This window comes from Balaenoptera borealis (genome assembly GCF_965194805.1).
Source record: "Balaenoptera borealis genome assembly, chromosome: 4".
NCBI lineage: Eukaryota > Metazoa > Chordata > Mammalia > Artiodactyla > Balaenopteridae > Balaenoptera > Balaenoptera borealis.
In genome coordinates this window covers 79,200,121-79,215,700 of record NC_138861.1, presented here as the reverse complement: position 1 = coordinate 79,215,700, position 15,580 = coordinate 79,200,121, and the positions used below count along the sequence as shown (strand labels likewise).

The window sequence follows — 15,580 nt, the reverse complement described above, 5'->3', positions numbered from 1 at the left end:
GGTGTGGACAGCTGGAGGGGGACATCACTGGGGCCACCTTAGAGATGCCTGTGCAGCTACCCTCGTTATCTCTGTATTAATTGTAAAAGAAATAACAGAAGATACTAACTTAAAGGGGTTGGCGTGGGACTCAAACACACAAGGAATAAGAGAGGGCTTTGAAAGCAGAGACCCAAGAAAGGCAGTGTGACCAAGCGGTCCTTACCTCACCCCCCCGATCAAATCATGAGTCCAGAAAACTGCATTTGAACAGTATCCTAAAGCACACTTCAGGCACACCAACACTTAAGAACCACCCAATTATTATTTTTCCTTCTACTTTATAAATTGGGAAGAAAAGACAGAGAAATTAGGTGATGATGAGATGGAGGGAAGGGAGGTGGTCAGCTTTTCGAACCCCCAGCACGTCTCCCTGGTCCCCGTCCCCTAAATGATTCTCCTGGGCTGGGTCTGTCCTCAGAGCAGGGGTTATTTGGGAGAAACGACCAATTGTGTTTCACAAACTGACCCTCACAGGAGCAGTGCCCTGGTACCACTCCCAGGCTCTGCCCACCAGTCAGTAAGATCAATATCGCACCTTCCACAAGGATCTCCTCCTGCCCTACAGCAGCCTATGAGGCCAGACTTCTATGACAGCCCTTAAAACAACCAATGTATTTCCCAAATGACTCTGGCCCGAAAAACACCTATAAACATTTTTTTGATTAGTAGTAACACACCCTGGGGCACCTCTTAGCTTTCTCTGGTCAACAGTAAACACTCATTGTTTTACCCAGAAGAAAATGGAGCCACGGCTTCCCTGGTGGTGCAGTGGTTAAGAATCCGCCTGCCAATGCAGGGGACACGGGTTCGAGCCCTGGTCTGGGAAGACCCCACAGGCCGCAGAGCAACTAAGCCCGTGCGCCACAACTACTGAGCCTGCGCTCTACAGCCTGCGAGCCACAACTACTGAAGCCTGCGTGCCTAGAGCCCGTGCTCCGCAACAAGCCAACGCAATGAGAAGCCCATGCACCACAACGAAGAGTAGCCCCCGCTCACTGCAACTAGAGAAAGCCCGTGTGCAACAACAAAGACCCAATGCAGCCAAAAATTTAAAATAAATTAATTAATTTTTTAAAAAAAAAAAGAAAATGGAGCCACATCTAAGTGCAATCTGTGGAAGAAATAAACAGGTGAGTCTTACCGTTGAATCAAATTATCAGAAGCTGGAAAGGACAGTGAGAGTTCATCAAACCCATGCCCTTCTGGCCAGACAGAATGATCCTCAAAATATCCCCACTAATAGGTGGTCTCCTATTCAATCCTTTGGGTAAGCTAATCCTTGTCTCAACCCTCACTGTTTATTTTATATATAGCTGAATCCTTCCTGTTACCATTTACAGCCTTTTCTCTAGTTCTGACCTCAGGAGAAATGAAGAACAGATGCCCACATGGCTTTTAATGGAAAGGTTCTTATTAAGTCACTGCTCATCTCTGTCCTGCCGTTAGGGGAGGTGGGGACATGGGTTACTGCTTCTTAGCTTTCTGCTTTGCTCTGCTTGGCCTGTGTTTCTGATAATGGGCACCCCGTCTTGATCTATGTGTGGACCCAGACTGTAAGTTATAATTCAGGTAGGTACAAGTGGAGTAGCCTGGTTTATTTTTTACGAATCCTACCAACAAGTGTTGGGTCCTATGCGGTGATTTGGTTTAAACACATGATATTTAAAAATTGCAAAAAATTTTTCCTAATGCCACTTAAAAATCAGAAGTGCAAAAACTGTTGTCAGTGGCCTTGATTGCTTTATTCTGATGTGACTGGGCTTTGTTGAAGCTTGTTTCCATAGTCATCCAGAATTAAAATCAGTATTTTTCTTCCCGATTTTTATTTATTTGCATGATAAGGCTCTCTTGAGTCTTTGAGGTAAATCAACAAGCATTTCCAAACTTGTACATGGGACTGAATAGTCTTCCAAAGCAACTCCAAAATTAAGTTCATGAAGAGCCTGTCATTTTAATCTATTGTTTCTCTATAGTATCTTGTTGGGAGGTAGGCAGAAAGAGAGTGCCCATTGTACAGATGGGGACCTGATTTAAAGAAGTTACCAAAGGTGACCCACTAATGTTGCAGCAAATCCTGAAGTGGAACTTGGTCTCCTAGACTTTTGCTCTCAGTTCTTTACACTATATTCTAAATACAAATACTTTTCAAACTGATTGCATTTCTACACACACAGGTAGATTTAAGGACACTATTTTGTTTTCTTTTGTGTTCTTAATGCTGAACATTTTCTAAAATTACATCACCATCATGGGTATTTAAATAACAAACAAAACCCTGTCACAACATCTGGGGAAATTATCTTCCACACTTCACAATTTCTGGCGTTCAAGACTAAGTACCATGCCCAGAACAAGCCCTGAAGATAAAGGACAAAGCCATCTTACTTACAGGTGGAAAGAATCATGGCTGCACTTGTGCGGGGAGCAAACAAAACAGCCTTCAGGTCTTCAGCGATGCTCCTGTCACAAAAACACAACTTTTAACTGAAATCATAGCTCACCCAAGACGTTTCTCACAGGCAAAGTTAACCCCACCTATTTTCCTGTTCTAAAAACCTCAGAGAAGTGTGTGAATGACAGCCCGATGGCCTACATAAGAGAAAGCTCAATAATCTACATCCAGATCTTTGAGGGTAGCTGCTATTAGTTCTTCATTCCCGAGTGCGTGGGTGACTCCAGCAAACACCATTTTCAAGAAATCACAAGATTTTGGTAAACGGGACCTTAAAAAGAGCATGAACTCAAATTGCTCTCTCTGGACAGAGAAAGAATTGGAGGCACAGATAAGATAAGGGACACCGTTAGTGGTAGAAACAGAATTAGATTGTAAGTTTTGAAGTACCACGTCTAGAATATTCTGTCCTCCTATTCAGTACTAACACTTCAGGCACCGTATGAGGAAAGTTTATTTTGCGGGGCAGGAGGGAAAACTAATCCATCCCCAGGTGACTGGGGCGTGGCCGAGAGCTACAAACACAACAACATCAACAATAAAGACGCACTTAGGAGTTTCACTTCATCCCACTGAAAAATAACCAAAAACTAAAACCAAAGGGAACCACTGCACTGAAGACACAGTAGATTCACGTTGCCCTTCCTATTTCCTGCTTTACAGATTAAGATCTCTTTACACATTCTGGGTGGATTCTTCTATTTTTACTTCTCCTTTAGCTGTAGCTATGGTTTGATATAAACACTTTTTTTTTTTAAGCTCTAGTGAAATATTTAAAGATTTTTGAAGAAAATATTCCCAGATGTTGCCAAATCTTGTTTTCCCATCAAAAGTATACGTTAAGTATTAGGGCAAGGGCTATACTTTCTCCTCTCTCTTCAAAGCCACCTAGCACTTTAAACACAGTTCCTCAAGGTCAAAAGGGAAGTATGGGATGGGGCTGGGAGGGGCGGGAGGAGTCAAGGTGAGAGACGAAGGAAGGAGAAAGGTATGACAATGATAGCAGGGTACAGCTCGCATACAGCCAACCCCTTGAATGAGCTATAATTCAGTTAACAGGTGTGTATATTTCTGTGATGGGGGTACAGTTAAACGGGAAGATGAGAAGGAAGGTGGCAAACAGATTGTGACAAGGCTTAGGATCAATATTTTATTTTTTTCCATTATAAGGGGGGGACAGGGAAGGATAGAAGACAGCCTTCAGGCGATGAACTGACCAGAATGGAAAGATGATTCTCCATGGTCATATGAAGGTGCTACTCAGAGAAGCCAGCCACTGCCTGTGTCCCTTAAAAGTTCTTGATTTTCCATAAACACAGCTTGTATAATAATTTTTTTAACCATTAAAGCACTTAGTGAGTTAAATGGTTCTAGTACCACTGCTATAATATTCAAGCCAGTGCAATCAACAAAAGAGGGTAGATGGGTCATTCACCTTGACTTTGCTTGCTCTTGCCTCTAGATCCTTAGCGGAAACATAGGGAAATAAGAAGTCACACGCAGAGGACATGCTATCCGGGTCCCAACAACCTGGCATGTGACAAAAGAAGCCACTCCCTTGTTAATGAGACTTGAAGATGGTAGAGGAAGTGGGCCTTGAGGATGTAGCTTAAAAAAAATCAAATGTAGAGGCCTCAGCTCATTCTCGGAAGCAAGAGCCATAATAAATCCTCTGGGATCCTGAGTCCTGCTCTACACAGGTTCCTTTGGGCCCCACGTGAATGGATAAGACTTCTTAGTGCTTCAAACACAAACCACAGAGATGCCTTTTTCACGTCCCAAGGTCTACAGGGGGTCCTCGAGGAAACAGGCAGCCAGGGAATAGTATTTGTGCTATTCTGAGGCCATGGGCACAACTTCTGGCCCGTTACTTGCTTGGGAAACCAGGGGGATAAACTCCTGAACCTAGCATTGCCCACCTGTGAGCTGTTTCCTTGGCAACACTGTGGTTTAACCTCGTCAGCTGTTCCTGGAGAATGTTCTGTGGGATGCTGTTGACTGAGACAACTCGTCGCTGGGCGTTAAGTAGCTTCTTCACATAAGAACTACTTATGTGAACGCTATGTAAAGAGTGTTCACACAATGCTCCACAGCATGGGGGAGACCACGGTCCCCCAGAGCAGACGAAACTCCCGAAGAAAAGCCCTGTGTCTTCCTGGGCTTTCTACGCCCACAAAACCAACAGTACAGTGTGGGGCGATACACGGCCTTGCTTTCATGATGGAGACTGCCTTTCTTTTCCCTGGGCGCATGCGTAAATGAGGTTCTAACTCAGATGGTGTCCCGGTCAGAAATTATAAGGGTCAGAAACCCACTCAAATAAACTCAATTGCAGGGTCTACTATGAAGCTATAAGAGACAATCTCTCTGATGCAGGAACCCAAGTCCAACCTGGCCTCCTGAAAGCCATCTGGGAGACAGCTCAGACGCCATGCTCTCCATTTGTCCTGGCTGCTCCCTGAATTCCGCCAGAACTTGGCTTGCTCCTGGGTCTTGCGTGCAGCTGGGACGGCCTTTACGGTGAACGCCATCTGACCCTTCTGCTCCAGAGCACACTTCCACATTTATGTCCAGGGGCAGAGTCTTAAGACACAGAAACTGATCGATTGCCCTTAGGATCAATTTTCCATCCAACTCCAATTAGCTGTGGATACCGTGGGCAGGTCCACTTAGCCCAAACACAGCCCCTGCTGGGGGCTTAAGCTGGACAGGCACCTCAAACATGGCTACCCAAATGAGGAGGGGGCATTAGTGATAGAAGGGTCCAGACATTTTTCTCTTCAGTAGGGAATTAAAAGACAACTCATAAAATCAACTATACTCTAATAAAAATCAAATAAAAAAAAGACGACTCATGTTTCTTATAAATATATAACTTTATATATTATATATATTTACAATATGTACAGCATACAAATATGTTTTAATGTAATACTAATGGCAGTCTTGAAAACAGATGTTTCAAAACAAAAGATGGGTACTTATCCAAGGTGGGTTCCTGATCCATTCGGAACCCATATTCCAGACAATGCCCCAGCCCAGATTTCTGTAGAAGTCACAGGGAAGAGAGGGGTGGATGGAATGTGGCTCGGATACCCTTCCCCCTCCCAATTACCCTGGCTTTCCACTGGCACCAGCTAACATGACCCCACATACACCCTTAAAATGGGCAGACCCTGGGGCCTGGGCACAGTGCCTGGCACATAGTGGGCACTCCAGTACTTGTGGAATGAATAAAAGTGGCTGCTTTTAACCATCATGTCTAAGGCAGCATTTCCATAATCCAGAAGATTCGGTCACAGAGCTACGGCTGGTCTAGAAGCAAATGTTTTAGGTGTTTCCACTTTATAAGTAAAACAATCTACACGTTCAAGTGCTAAATAAATTAATAGTTTGCCACAAAGTGCCATTTCTTCCTGGTGCTTTGGAATCTGGAAGCCATCACATCATCCGGTCACAGCACTTATCTTCCAAAAGTTTCTGTACATTCGACTAGTTCATCTATCGTGCGCAGCAAGTCTTCAAAGGAAGGCCTTCCCTCTGGTTTCTACAATTCAAAATCAAGTAGAAGCTGTGGGTTCCAGAATCCATCCCCAAAATGATTTTTCACTGCTCCAACTCAGATAGCATTGCATACCAGAGTAAGGGACTCCTTGCTTCGGGGCCGGAACACACATGCATCTCCAAACAGGTCTAATCGATCCTGCATGTGCTGCTGCTACACTAACCTTTCTGCCACATGGCTTTGGCATCCCATTCAAGAACCTAGCAGAGATCCTAACTGCCCGCAAAATCAAGTCCTGCTAACTTGCAGGGTCCTCTATAACCTGCCCCTCCCCCAGGCCCTTGCTACCCAGTTTTATTTCCCACAGAAACCCTCACATGGGCCCTATGCTCAATCAGAACAACCTCTACCCTTGTATACACACACCAAGTTCATCACCACCACCCTACCTTTGCTCACATTGTCCCCACTCCCCCTAGCACCACTTCTTGGCCAGAAGGCCAATCAATGCTCTTGGGAGGCATTATAGCAAGTGACCAGGGCATGGGCTTTGGAGTCAGACAGGACTCTGCTTCTCTGTAGTTAAGTGGCCTTAGGCAAGCAACAACTTGATATCCTCATCCACAGAGTGGTCATAGTAAAAGTATCCACACTTTGAAGGGTTATTTCGAGAACTAAATTGAAAGCACTTCGCACAGTGCCTAGCACATCATACCTGTGAGCTAATGTTACTGTTATCTTTCAAAAGTCATTTTGGTGTCTAATCTCTTCTATGAGGTGACATTTTAACATGGGGCGAAGGAAAACTTCCGACGACTGAGAGTAAATGACCTGAGGAAGCTGAGGCTTGGAGAAAAAAAACTTCTCTGGTGAAAGAGTAATACTTCGACAACACTAGAGATCCACTGAAAGAACAGCTACTTCTCTGGGTTTATCCCCAGAGTCCCCAGCTCAGGCGACTGTGGCAGGAGCCCCACTTGGGAAGGGAGCGGCAGCCTGAGTTTACTATCTTAATTATTAGTGTTTTCCACTTCTTCACATCTTCTTCCCATTATTCAGACTGAGTTGAGAAGACTGGCTTCCTGCTTAAGAGTTAGAAATCATATAAAACATGCGCTCATTCACTAGGCTATAAAGACCACACAGTTTGAATCGACCAAGCCCAGATCCCTGAATGCTTTAGAGATTGAAGAAAAAAGCACCCGAAAAATGTTATACCTCCTGCCAACATCTCAGCATCACCTCGTATACATATCTGGACGCCAACTTCGGCTGATGGAGTCGGTGGCCGCGAGTAACCATGGTTACCACTTCATAGTTGGTGTTTTTCTCAAAGGGCATTCTGCCTTCAGTGAATATTTCCCACATTAAGACACCTGGAAGAGGAGAAGGATTGCCAAACGATGCACTCAGTTCCTCTTCAGGGCAGAGTTGAGGGGAAATGGAGCATGGCTCTTACCAAATGACCAGATATCTGATTTGCTGCTAAAGCGGCTGTAATTAAACACCTCAGGTGGACACCACTTCACGGGAAATTTAGCACCGGAAGAACTCGTGTACTGATCATCCAGAACATACCTAGAGTAAGACACTGAGTTACGGTCTGTATTTTGTACATGTTCTTTAATTTTTCTCCCCCTTAAAATCAAAAGCACAGTTGACTGAAGTCCAACAGGCATCCGGTTGAAGCTGGCTGTTTGCCTGTGCAACCACGCCTCTGCAATTGCCCTCTTCCTCTAAGTGCTTGAGATGGATGCACCGTGACATTCTATCCGCGCTTTCACTTTTCTGTTTTTCTTTTTCATAAGGCATTGGAGGCAGCATACAATAAAAGAGTCTTGCAAACTTTCTTTTAAAGAAGCAGTTCTGTTCTTTAAACAAAAAATTTTACCCAAAGGCCCCACATGTAAAACATCTAAAGCAGAGCTGCTCTAAAGGAAGTGGTGCAAAGCGCTTGGAGCACGTGTGCTTTTGCCCCCATGATTCCACAGAGCACAACTTAAAACTATAGCAAATAAAAAGAGCAAATTGCAAAATGATGTACGCACATGGTGGTGTATATAGGTATATACCATTACGTCCATCCTCTATACACACACACTCAGAACAATACTATGTAATTTCTCTATGGGAGCATACTTATGTCCTTCTGGAAGGACACACACAAACTGGTAACACTGGTTACCCCTGGGGAGGATCTTAATTGGGGTGCTAAATATGGGTTCTTCAGCCCTTTCTGCAATGTGTTCAGTATGTATTTACAAGAGGAAGGTGTTTATGTATTATAGGAACATACCAGGTTAATTTCTGCAAGCTCCATGGGAAAATATTCAAATGATTGCACAAACTTCCTTTGCTGTATAGACAAAGATGGTGACAGTGCCACCATGGGCGTCTGTCAGTCAGGGGAGTCTGAACTGAGTGTAGAATGAGTGTTTCAAAGGAGCTGATGCAAAAGTACAGGTTTTTTGAAAGCCAAACATATGAAAATCAAACCTGAAATTGGAGGCCTTGCCTGTTAGATACAGAATATCTTCACAGAAAACAAACAAAGAGCACTGGGTCCTTATTGCCCTGACAGCCAGCAGTTCTGGTCCCATTTCGGACAGCAATGGCTTTCTAACCTCCCTCGGCCCGAGTTTCCTCAGGAGTGAGACCTGGCCTGGCCTGCCTTTATAACCGTTCCTCATGCTGGCCATGGGCTGACCACCCCGACCCCCTTTTGATTCTTGAGCAGGTCAAGCTCATCCCAAATTTCAAGCTTTTGGACTCGGTGTTCTGCCACCTGGAATATTTTATCCTCAGACTTTCACCTAACTGACTACTTCCTGCCTTTTGGGTCTCTTTTCAGATATCCTGGTCTCAAAGAGGCCTTCGAGAGGCACCAGATTTGAAGTCGCTACCGTCACCCCTGCCCCGCGCCATCACTCAGTACCCGCCCGCCCCACCAGCCCCAAGTTATCGCTATCACAGGGGTCGGCAAACTTTTTCTGTAAAAGGCCAGACAAAGAGTGTTTTAGATTTTGCAGGCCTCTGTAGAGTGAAAGCAGCCAGCCAGCATATCTGTGAATGAGTCTGTGTCCTATTAACACTTTATTTATGGACACTGGCTTTTGACTTTCAGATAATTTTCACATGTCATAATATTTTTAAAGTTTTTTTTTCTCAACCATTAAACAATGTGAACACCGTGGTTGGCTCACGGGCCATACACACATAAGTGTTGGGTCAGATGTGGTCCAGAAGCCGAGGTTTGCGGACCCCTGCTCTGTCACCTCGCTCTGTGCTCTCCCCTCTTAGTGGTTCTCAGGTCTTATGTTTCTCTCGCCTCCTGAATTTAAGCTGCACGTGGGCAGGGACTCACATGGATAATGTCATCCTCTGCAAGGGTTCAATCTGTAGTGTTGTGCCTGGCACAGAGCAGGCACCTAATTTTGTATGGATGGGTGTACAGATAAATGAATGGATGAAGGAAGGAGGGAAAGAAAGGACAAATGAAATACTTTATAAAGGACTTTTCTAACACCCTATTAAGATTACAAAAATTTAGAGAATAAAAACATTACAGATTTGCGTATTCTAAAAACTTACCCCGAACACATTTCTATCAAAACAAAAGATTCTAGAAATTTAATCCACACCAGGGAGAAAAGAAAGTAGTGTATTTAACGGGCTATACTACCACCTAGTGGAGAGAATGATTAACAATAATTAACACAATGTATACTGTGTTATTTTAATATATTTTATCTCAGGACATCTAATAGGGTTTCCTTTTCGCTTTATCAGTGCAGATTATTTCCATGCTTATCAATTCTATAAGCTAATGTGAATATCAACTAAAGCCATATAATGAAGTATTAAGTAATCATAATTTCTCAACAGTTTACCTGAGAAAAAGCCAAAGCTAACAGTAAAAAGACAAATTCAGCAAAGAAATCTTTCAAAATATAGATAATCTATTTTCTAACCTTATATAAAAAACACTAAGAAGCAGAAAAATCAATCTGTACAAAAATGATGGGGACTTAAAGAAAAATGATGGGTACTTCTAATGTTTTGTTAAAGGAACAAAAGATATTTCAAAATAGCTCTTAAACAGGCATCAGAGGAAGAAGTTGACACAAACTGCAAAGAAAAAGTCAAGTACTTTCAAGGGAAAGGCCACAGTCTTACATTAATTTAATCCAAAATTTATAGAAAATGTTCACATATACTCAGCCTTACCTAGCCATTCCAAAATCAGAAACTTTCACAATTCCTGCCTCATTTACTAGACAATTTCTGGCAGCCTGGAAAACAACATTATAATGGTATATTAGTTGCAAAGTTCCACAATAAAAGTAGAAAAATATAAGTTCTATTTATATTAAATTTAGTGTAACCCAGTCAACATTTTCAGAGGTGGTGTCTCTTATAAATTTATTTTTACCCCTATGGAAATGTCTTCAACATTTATATGAAAGAATGGATAGAAAGACAGTCAAAAGTCTCATGTGCAAAAAGGCATTATTACATAATCTTTGCCAACTGTCATATCTATACAAGGACTAATAGGAGGGTCAATCAGCTTTTTGCCCACCCATTTCTATTCTTATTAAACTATCTGATTTTCTTATTGATAGTGACAACATCTCTTAAAGTCCTTAATTCAGGTTCTTACTAGGCGAGCCTTATAACACACAAGCATCAGAGTGATGGGTGAACAATCTTTTACCCAGTGGCTTTCCTCAATGATTGGTCTTCTCTAACCCAAAGAGTCAAAAGAACAGCCATGTGTAACATAGTTTGCCTTGTCATTTATGACAAATACAATTCTAGATTATTTATACTTTCTTCCCCATTCTTTAAGGTTACAAGGTTCAAGAAAATAGTTTGGAAAAAGACATAGTATTTCTCAGAAGGAAGACATGATGACAATCTTTTTCATGCTATAACCCATAGACTAAGAATGTATTTTTCTTCCTTATGCTTCAGAATTTTATTCTCTGTACATGGCAAATTCCATTTACACGAGGTTATTTCCTGTTGAATGCGTTTTAAGAGTCTCTTTTAAAGTATGAGTTAATACCCGTTCCCTGGATTATCACCGTCTTCCTATAAAGATACCTTATCATGCCTTTACTTTATAGTCACCAGGATTCTTCACCCAGGAGACAGAAGCATCAAAATCTTCCCTTAAGGGATGACAAAAACCTACCCTAATGATGTCAGTATCATAGGCACAAACATATCAAAATTGCCTTCACCAAGGTGTGGTATGTGTAGAGAGGTGTACCCTGCCATACCCACGTAGACAACAGATTTCCATCAGTTTTAAAAGTCAAAAAAGAGGAAGGTGCTAAATTCACAAGTTTCAATATGACAAAGAGATGTTCTTTATCATCACTGAGCATAATAATAATAATAACTAATGTTACACATATCACATCCTCTATTTTGCAAAGTCCTTTGCCCCAATCATAAAATGTGATCTTTAAAAGTTTTGTGAAAGAAAAGCCCAGGACTGGATGGCTTCACTGGTGAATGCCACCAAACATTTAAAGAAGAGTTAACACCAATCCTAAGTTCTCAAACTCTTCCAAAAAATTTTAAAAGGTTCACTTCCAATCTCATTTTATAAGGTCAACATTACCCTAACTCCTAAGCAAGATAAGGACACAAAAAGAAAATAAAAATACAGGCCAATATGGCTGATGAACATAGATGAAAAAATCCTCAACAAAATATTAGCAAACAGAATTCAACAGCACATTAAAAGGATCATACGCCATGATCCAGTGGTGTTTATCCCTGGGATACAAGGATGGTTTGACATAGGCAAATCAAAAACGTGATACACCACACTAACAGAAGGAAGGATAAAAATCACATGATCATCTCAACAGATATAGAAAAAGCATTTGACAAAATTCAAAATCCTTTCATTTCATGATTAAAAACTCTCAACAAGTTAGGTATAGAAGGAATGTACCTCAACATAATAAAAGTCATATATTACAAGCCCACAGCTAACAACATACTCAATGGTGAAAAGCTAAAAGCTTTTCTTCCAAGATCAGAAACAAGACAAGGATGCCCACTCTTGTCACTTCTATTGAACATAGTACTGAAAGTCCTAGCCAGAGCAACTAGGTAAGAAAAAGAAATAAAAGGCATCCAAATTGGAATAGAAAAGTAAGATTGTCTCTGTTTGCAGATGACATGATCTTATATATAGAAAACTCTAAAGACTCCACTAAAAAACTGTTAGAAGTAATAAAAGAACTCAGTAAAGTTGCAGGATACAAACTAAACATAGAAAAATCAGTTTTGTTTCTATACGCTAACAATGAACTGAGAGAAATTAAGAAAGCAAGTGAATTTCAATAGCAACAAAAACATTAACATACATAGGTAAATTTCACCAAGCAGGTGAAAGATCTGTACACTGAAAACTGTAAGACACTGATGAAAGAAACTGAAGAAGACACAAATAAATGGCAAGATATCCTGTGTTCACAGAGTGGAAGAATTAATACTGTTAAAATGTCCATACTACCCAAAATGATCTACACATTTAATGCAACCCTATCAAAATTCCACTACATTTTTCAGAGAAATATAAAAAACAATCTAAATTTCATACGAAACTACAAAAGACCTTGAATAGCCAAAACAATCTTGAAAATGAATAAAGCTGGAGGCATCACATTTCCTGATTTTGAACTAGATTCCAGAAATATAGTAATCAAAACTGTATGGTACTGGCACAGAAACAGAGACATAGACCAATGGAACAGGACAGAGAATCCAGAAATAAACCCATGTATATATGGTCAACTAATCTTTAACATGGGCACCAAGAACACACAATGGGGAAAGGATAATCTCTTCCATAAATGGTGCTGAGAAATTCAAATATCCATAGGCAAAATAATGAAATTGGACCCTACTCTTACACCATACACAAAATTAACTTGAAATTGATTAAAGACTTAAATGTAACACCTGAAAATATACAACTCCTAGAAGAAAACATAGGGGAAAAGCTCTTTGACATGGTCTTGGCAATGATTTTTTGGATCTGACACCAAAGCACAGGCAACAAAAGCAATAATAAATAACTAGGGCTATACCAAAGTAAAAAGTGTTTTCACAGCAAAGGAAACAATCAACAAAACGAAAAGGCAAACTACAGAATGGGAAAAAAAATATTTGTAAAACATGTATCTGATAAAGGGTTAATATCTAAAATATATAAGGAACTCATTCAACTCAACAGCAAAAAAGTAAATATTCGATTGAAAAATGAGCAGAGGACTGAATACACATTTTATCAAAAAAGACACACAAGGGAATTCCCTGGCGGTCCAGTGGTTAGTACTCCACACTTCCACTGCAGGGGGCACAGGTTCAATACTAGTTGGGGAACTAAGATCCCGCATGCCGTGCGGCAAGGCCAAAAAAAAAAAAAAAAAAAAAAGACATGCAAATGGCCAATAGGTACGTGGAAAGGGGCTCAACACCACTAATCATCAGGGAAATGCAAATCAAAACCACAATGAGATATCACCTCACACCTGTCAGAACGACTACCAACAAAAACACGAGATGACAACAGCTGGCAAAAAAGAAAAGGTGGAGAGCAGAAGCAAGAAGAACTACAATCCTGTAGCCTGTGGATCAAAAACCACATTCACAGAAAGATAGACAAGATGAAAAGGCAGAGGGCTATGTACCAGATGAAGGAACAAGATAAAACCTCAGAAAAACAACCAAATGAAGTAAAGATAGGCAACCTTCCAGAAAAAGAATTCAGAATAATGATAGTGAAGATGATCAAGGACCTCGGAAAAACAATGGAGGAAAAGATCGATAAGATGCAAGAAATGTTTAACAAAGACCTAGAAGAATTAAAGAACAAACAAACAGAGATGCACAATAAAATAACTGAAATGAAAACTACACTAGAAGGAATCAATAGCAGAATAACTGAGGCAGAAGAACGGATAAGTGACCTGGAAGACAGAATGGTGGAATTCACTGCCGCAGAACAGAATAAAGAAAAAAGAATGAAAAAAAATGAAGACAGCCTAAGAGACCTCTGAGACAACATTAAATGCAACAACATTCGCATTATAGGGGTCCCAGAAGGAGAAGAGAGAGAGAAAGGACCAGAGAAAATATTTGAAGAGATTATAGTCGAAAACTTCCCTAACATGGGAAAGGAAATAGCCACCCAAGTCCAGGAAGCACAGAGAGTCCCATACAGGATAAACCCAAGGAGAAACATGCCAAGACACATAGTAATCAAATTGGCAAAAATTAAAGACAAAGAAAAATTATTGAAAGCAACAAGGGAAAAACGACAAATAACACACAAGGGAACTCCCACAAAGTTAACAGCTGATTTCTCAGCAGAAACTCTACAAGCCAGAAGGGAGTGGCATGATATACTTAAAGTGATGAAAGGGAAGAACCTACAACCAAGATTACTCTACCCGGCAAGGATCTCATTCAGATTCGATGGAGAAATCAAAAGCTTTACAGACAAGTAAGAGAATTCAGCACCACCAAACCAGCTCTACAACAAATGCTAAAGGAACTTCTCTAAGTGGGAAACACAAGAGAAGAAAAGGACCTACAAAAGCAAACCCAAAACAATTAAGAAAATGGTCATAGGAACATACATATCGATAACCACCTTAAACGTGAATGGATTAAATGCTCCAAACAAAAGACATAGACTGGCTGAATGGATACCAAAACAAGACCCACCCATATGCTGTCTAAAAGAGACCCACTTCAGACCTAGGGACACATACAGACTGAAAGTGAGGGGATGGAAAAAGATATTCCATGCAAATGGAAATCAAAATAAAGCTGGAATAGCAATCCTCATATCAGATAAAATAGACTATAAAATAAAGAATGTTATAAGAGAAAAGGAAGGACACTACATAATGATCAAGGGGTCAATCCAATATAAATATATATGTACCCAATGTAGGAGCACCTCAATACATAAGGCAACTGCTAACAGCTATAAAAGAGGAAATCGACAGTAACACAGTAATAGTGGGGGACTTTAACACCTCACTTACACCAATGGACAGATCATCCAGAATTAAAATAAATAAGGAAAAGGAAGCTTTAAATGACACAATAGACCAGAGAGATTTAACTGATATTTATAGGACATTCCATCCAAAAACAGCAAATTACACGTTCTTCTCAAGTGCACACGGAACATTCTCCAGGATAGATCACGTCTTGGGTCACAAATCAAGCCTCAGTAAATTTAAGAAAGTTGAAATCATATCAAGCATCTCTTCTGACCACAATGCTATGAGATTAGAAATGAATTACAGGGAAAAAATGTAAAAGAAAAAACACATGGAGGCTAAACAATACATTACTAAATAACCAAGAGATCACTGAAGAAATCAAAGAGGAAATCAAAAAATACCTAGAGACAAATGACAATGAAAACACGACGATCCAAACCCTATGGGATGCAGCAAAAGAGTTCTAGGAGGGAAGTTTATAGCTATACAAGCCTACCTCAAGAAACAAGAAAAATCTCAAATAAACAATCT

The 15,580-nt window shown here is 40.8% G+C and overlaps 2 protein-coding genes across 10 annotated transcripts in view; both read right to left on the bottom strand.

The window, feature by feature from the left end:
- TXK (TXK tyrosine kinase) overlaps positions 1-5,280 on the bottom strand; it is a 74,703-nt gene extending 69,423 nt beyond the window's left edge. Inside the window, exon 1 of the mRNA XM_082390686.1 lies at positions 2,432-5,280. Within this exon, the coding sequence (XP_082246812.1) occupies positions 2,432-2,447 (16 nt within the window). The 5' untranslated portion in view covers positions 2,448-5,280. The remainder of the gene's footprint in view (positions 1-2,431) is intronic.
- Positions 5,281-5,289: 9 nt separating this feature from the next.
- The window catches only part of TEC (tec protein tyrosine kinase), a 150,044-nt gene continuing 139,753 nt past the window's right edge, over positions 5,290-15,580 (bottom strand). For 6 of the 9 annotated variants that reach the window (XM_082390592.1, XM_082390588.1, XM_082390587.1 and 3 more), the window contains 4 exons: positions 10,227-10,291; positions 7,459-7,577; positions 7,218-7,375; positions 5,290-6,041 (listed from right to left, as the gene is read on the bottom strand). In XM_082390592.1, coding sequence (XP_082246718.1) covers positions 5,958-6,041; positions 7,218-7,375; positions 7,459-7,577; positions 10,227-10,291 — 426 coding nt within the window. In that variant the 3' untranslated portion in view covers positions 5,290-5,957. Of the gene's footprint in view, positions 6,042-7,217; positions 7,376-7,422; positions 7,578-10,226; positions 10,292-15,580 lie in introns of those variants that run through there. The other 3 variants (XR_014244102.1, XM_082390593.1, XM_082390594.1) reach the window with 3 other exon arrangements.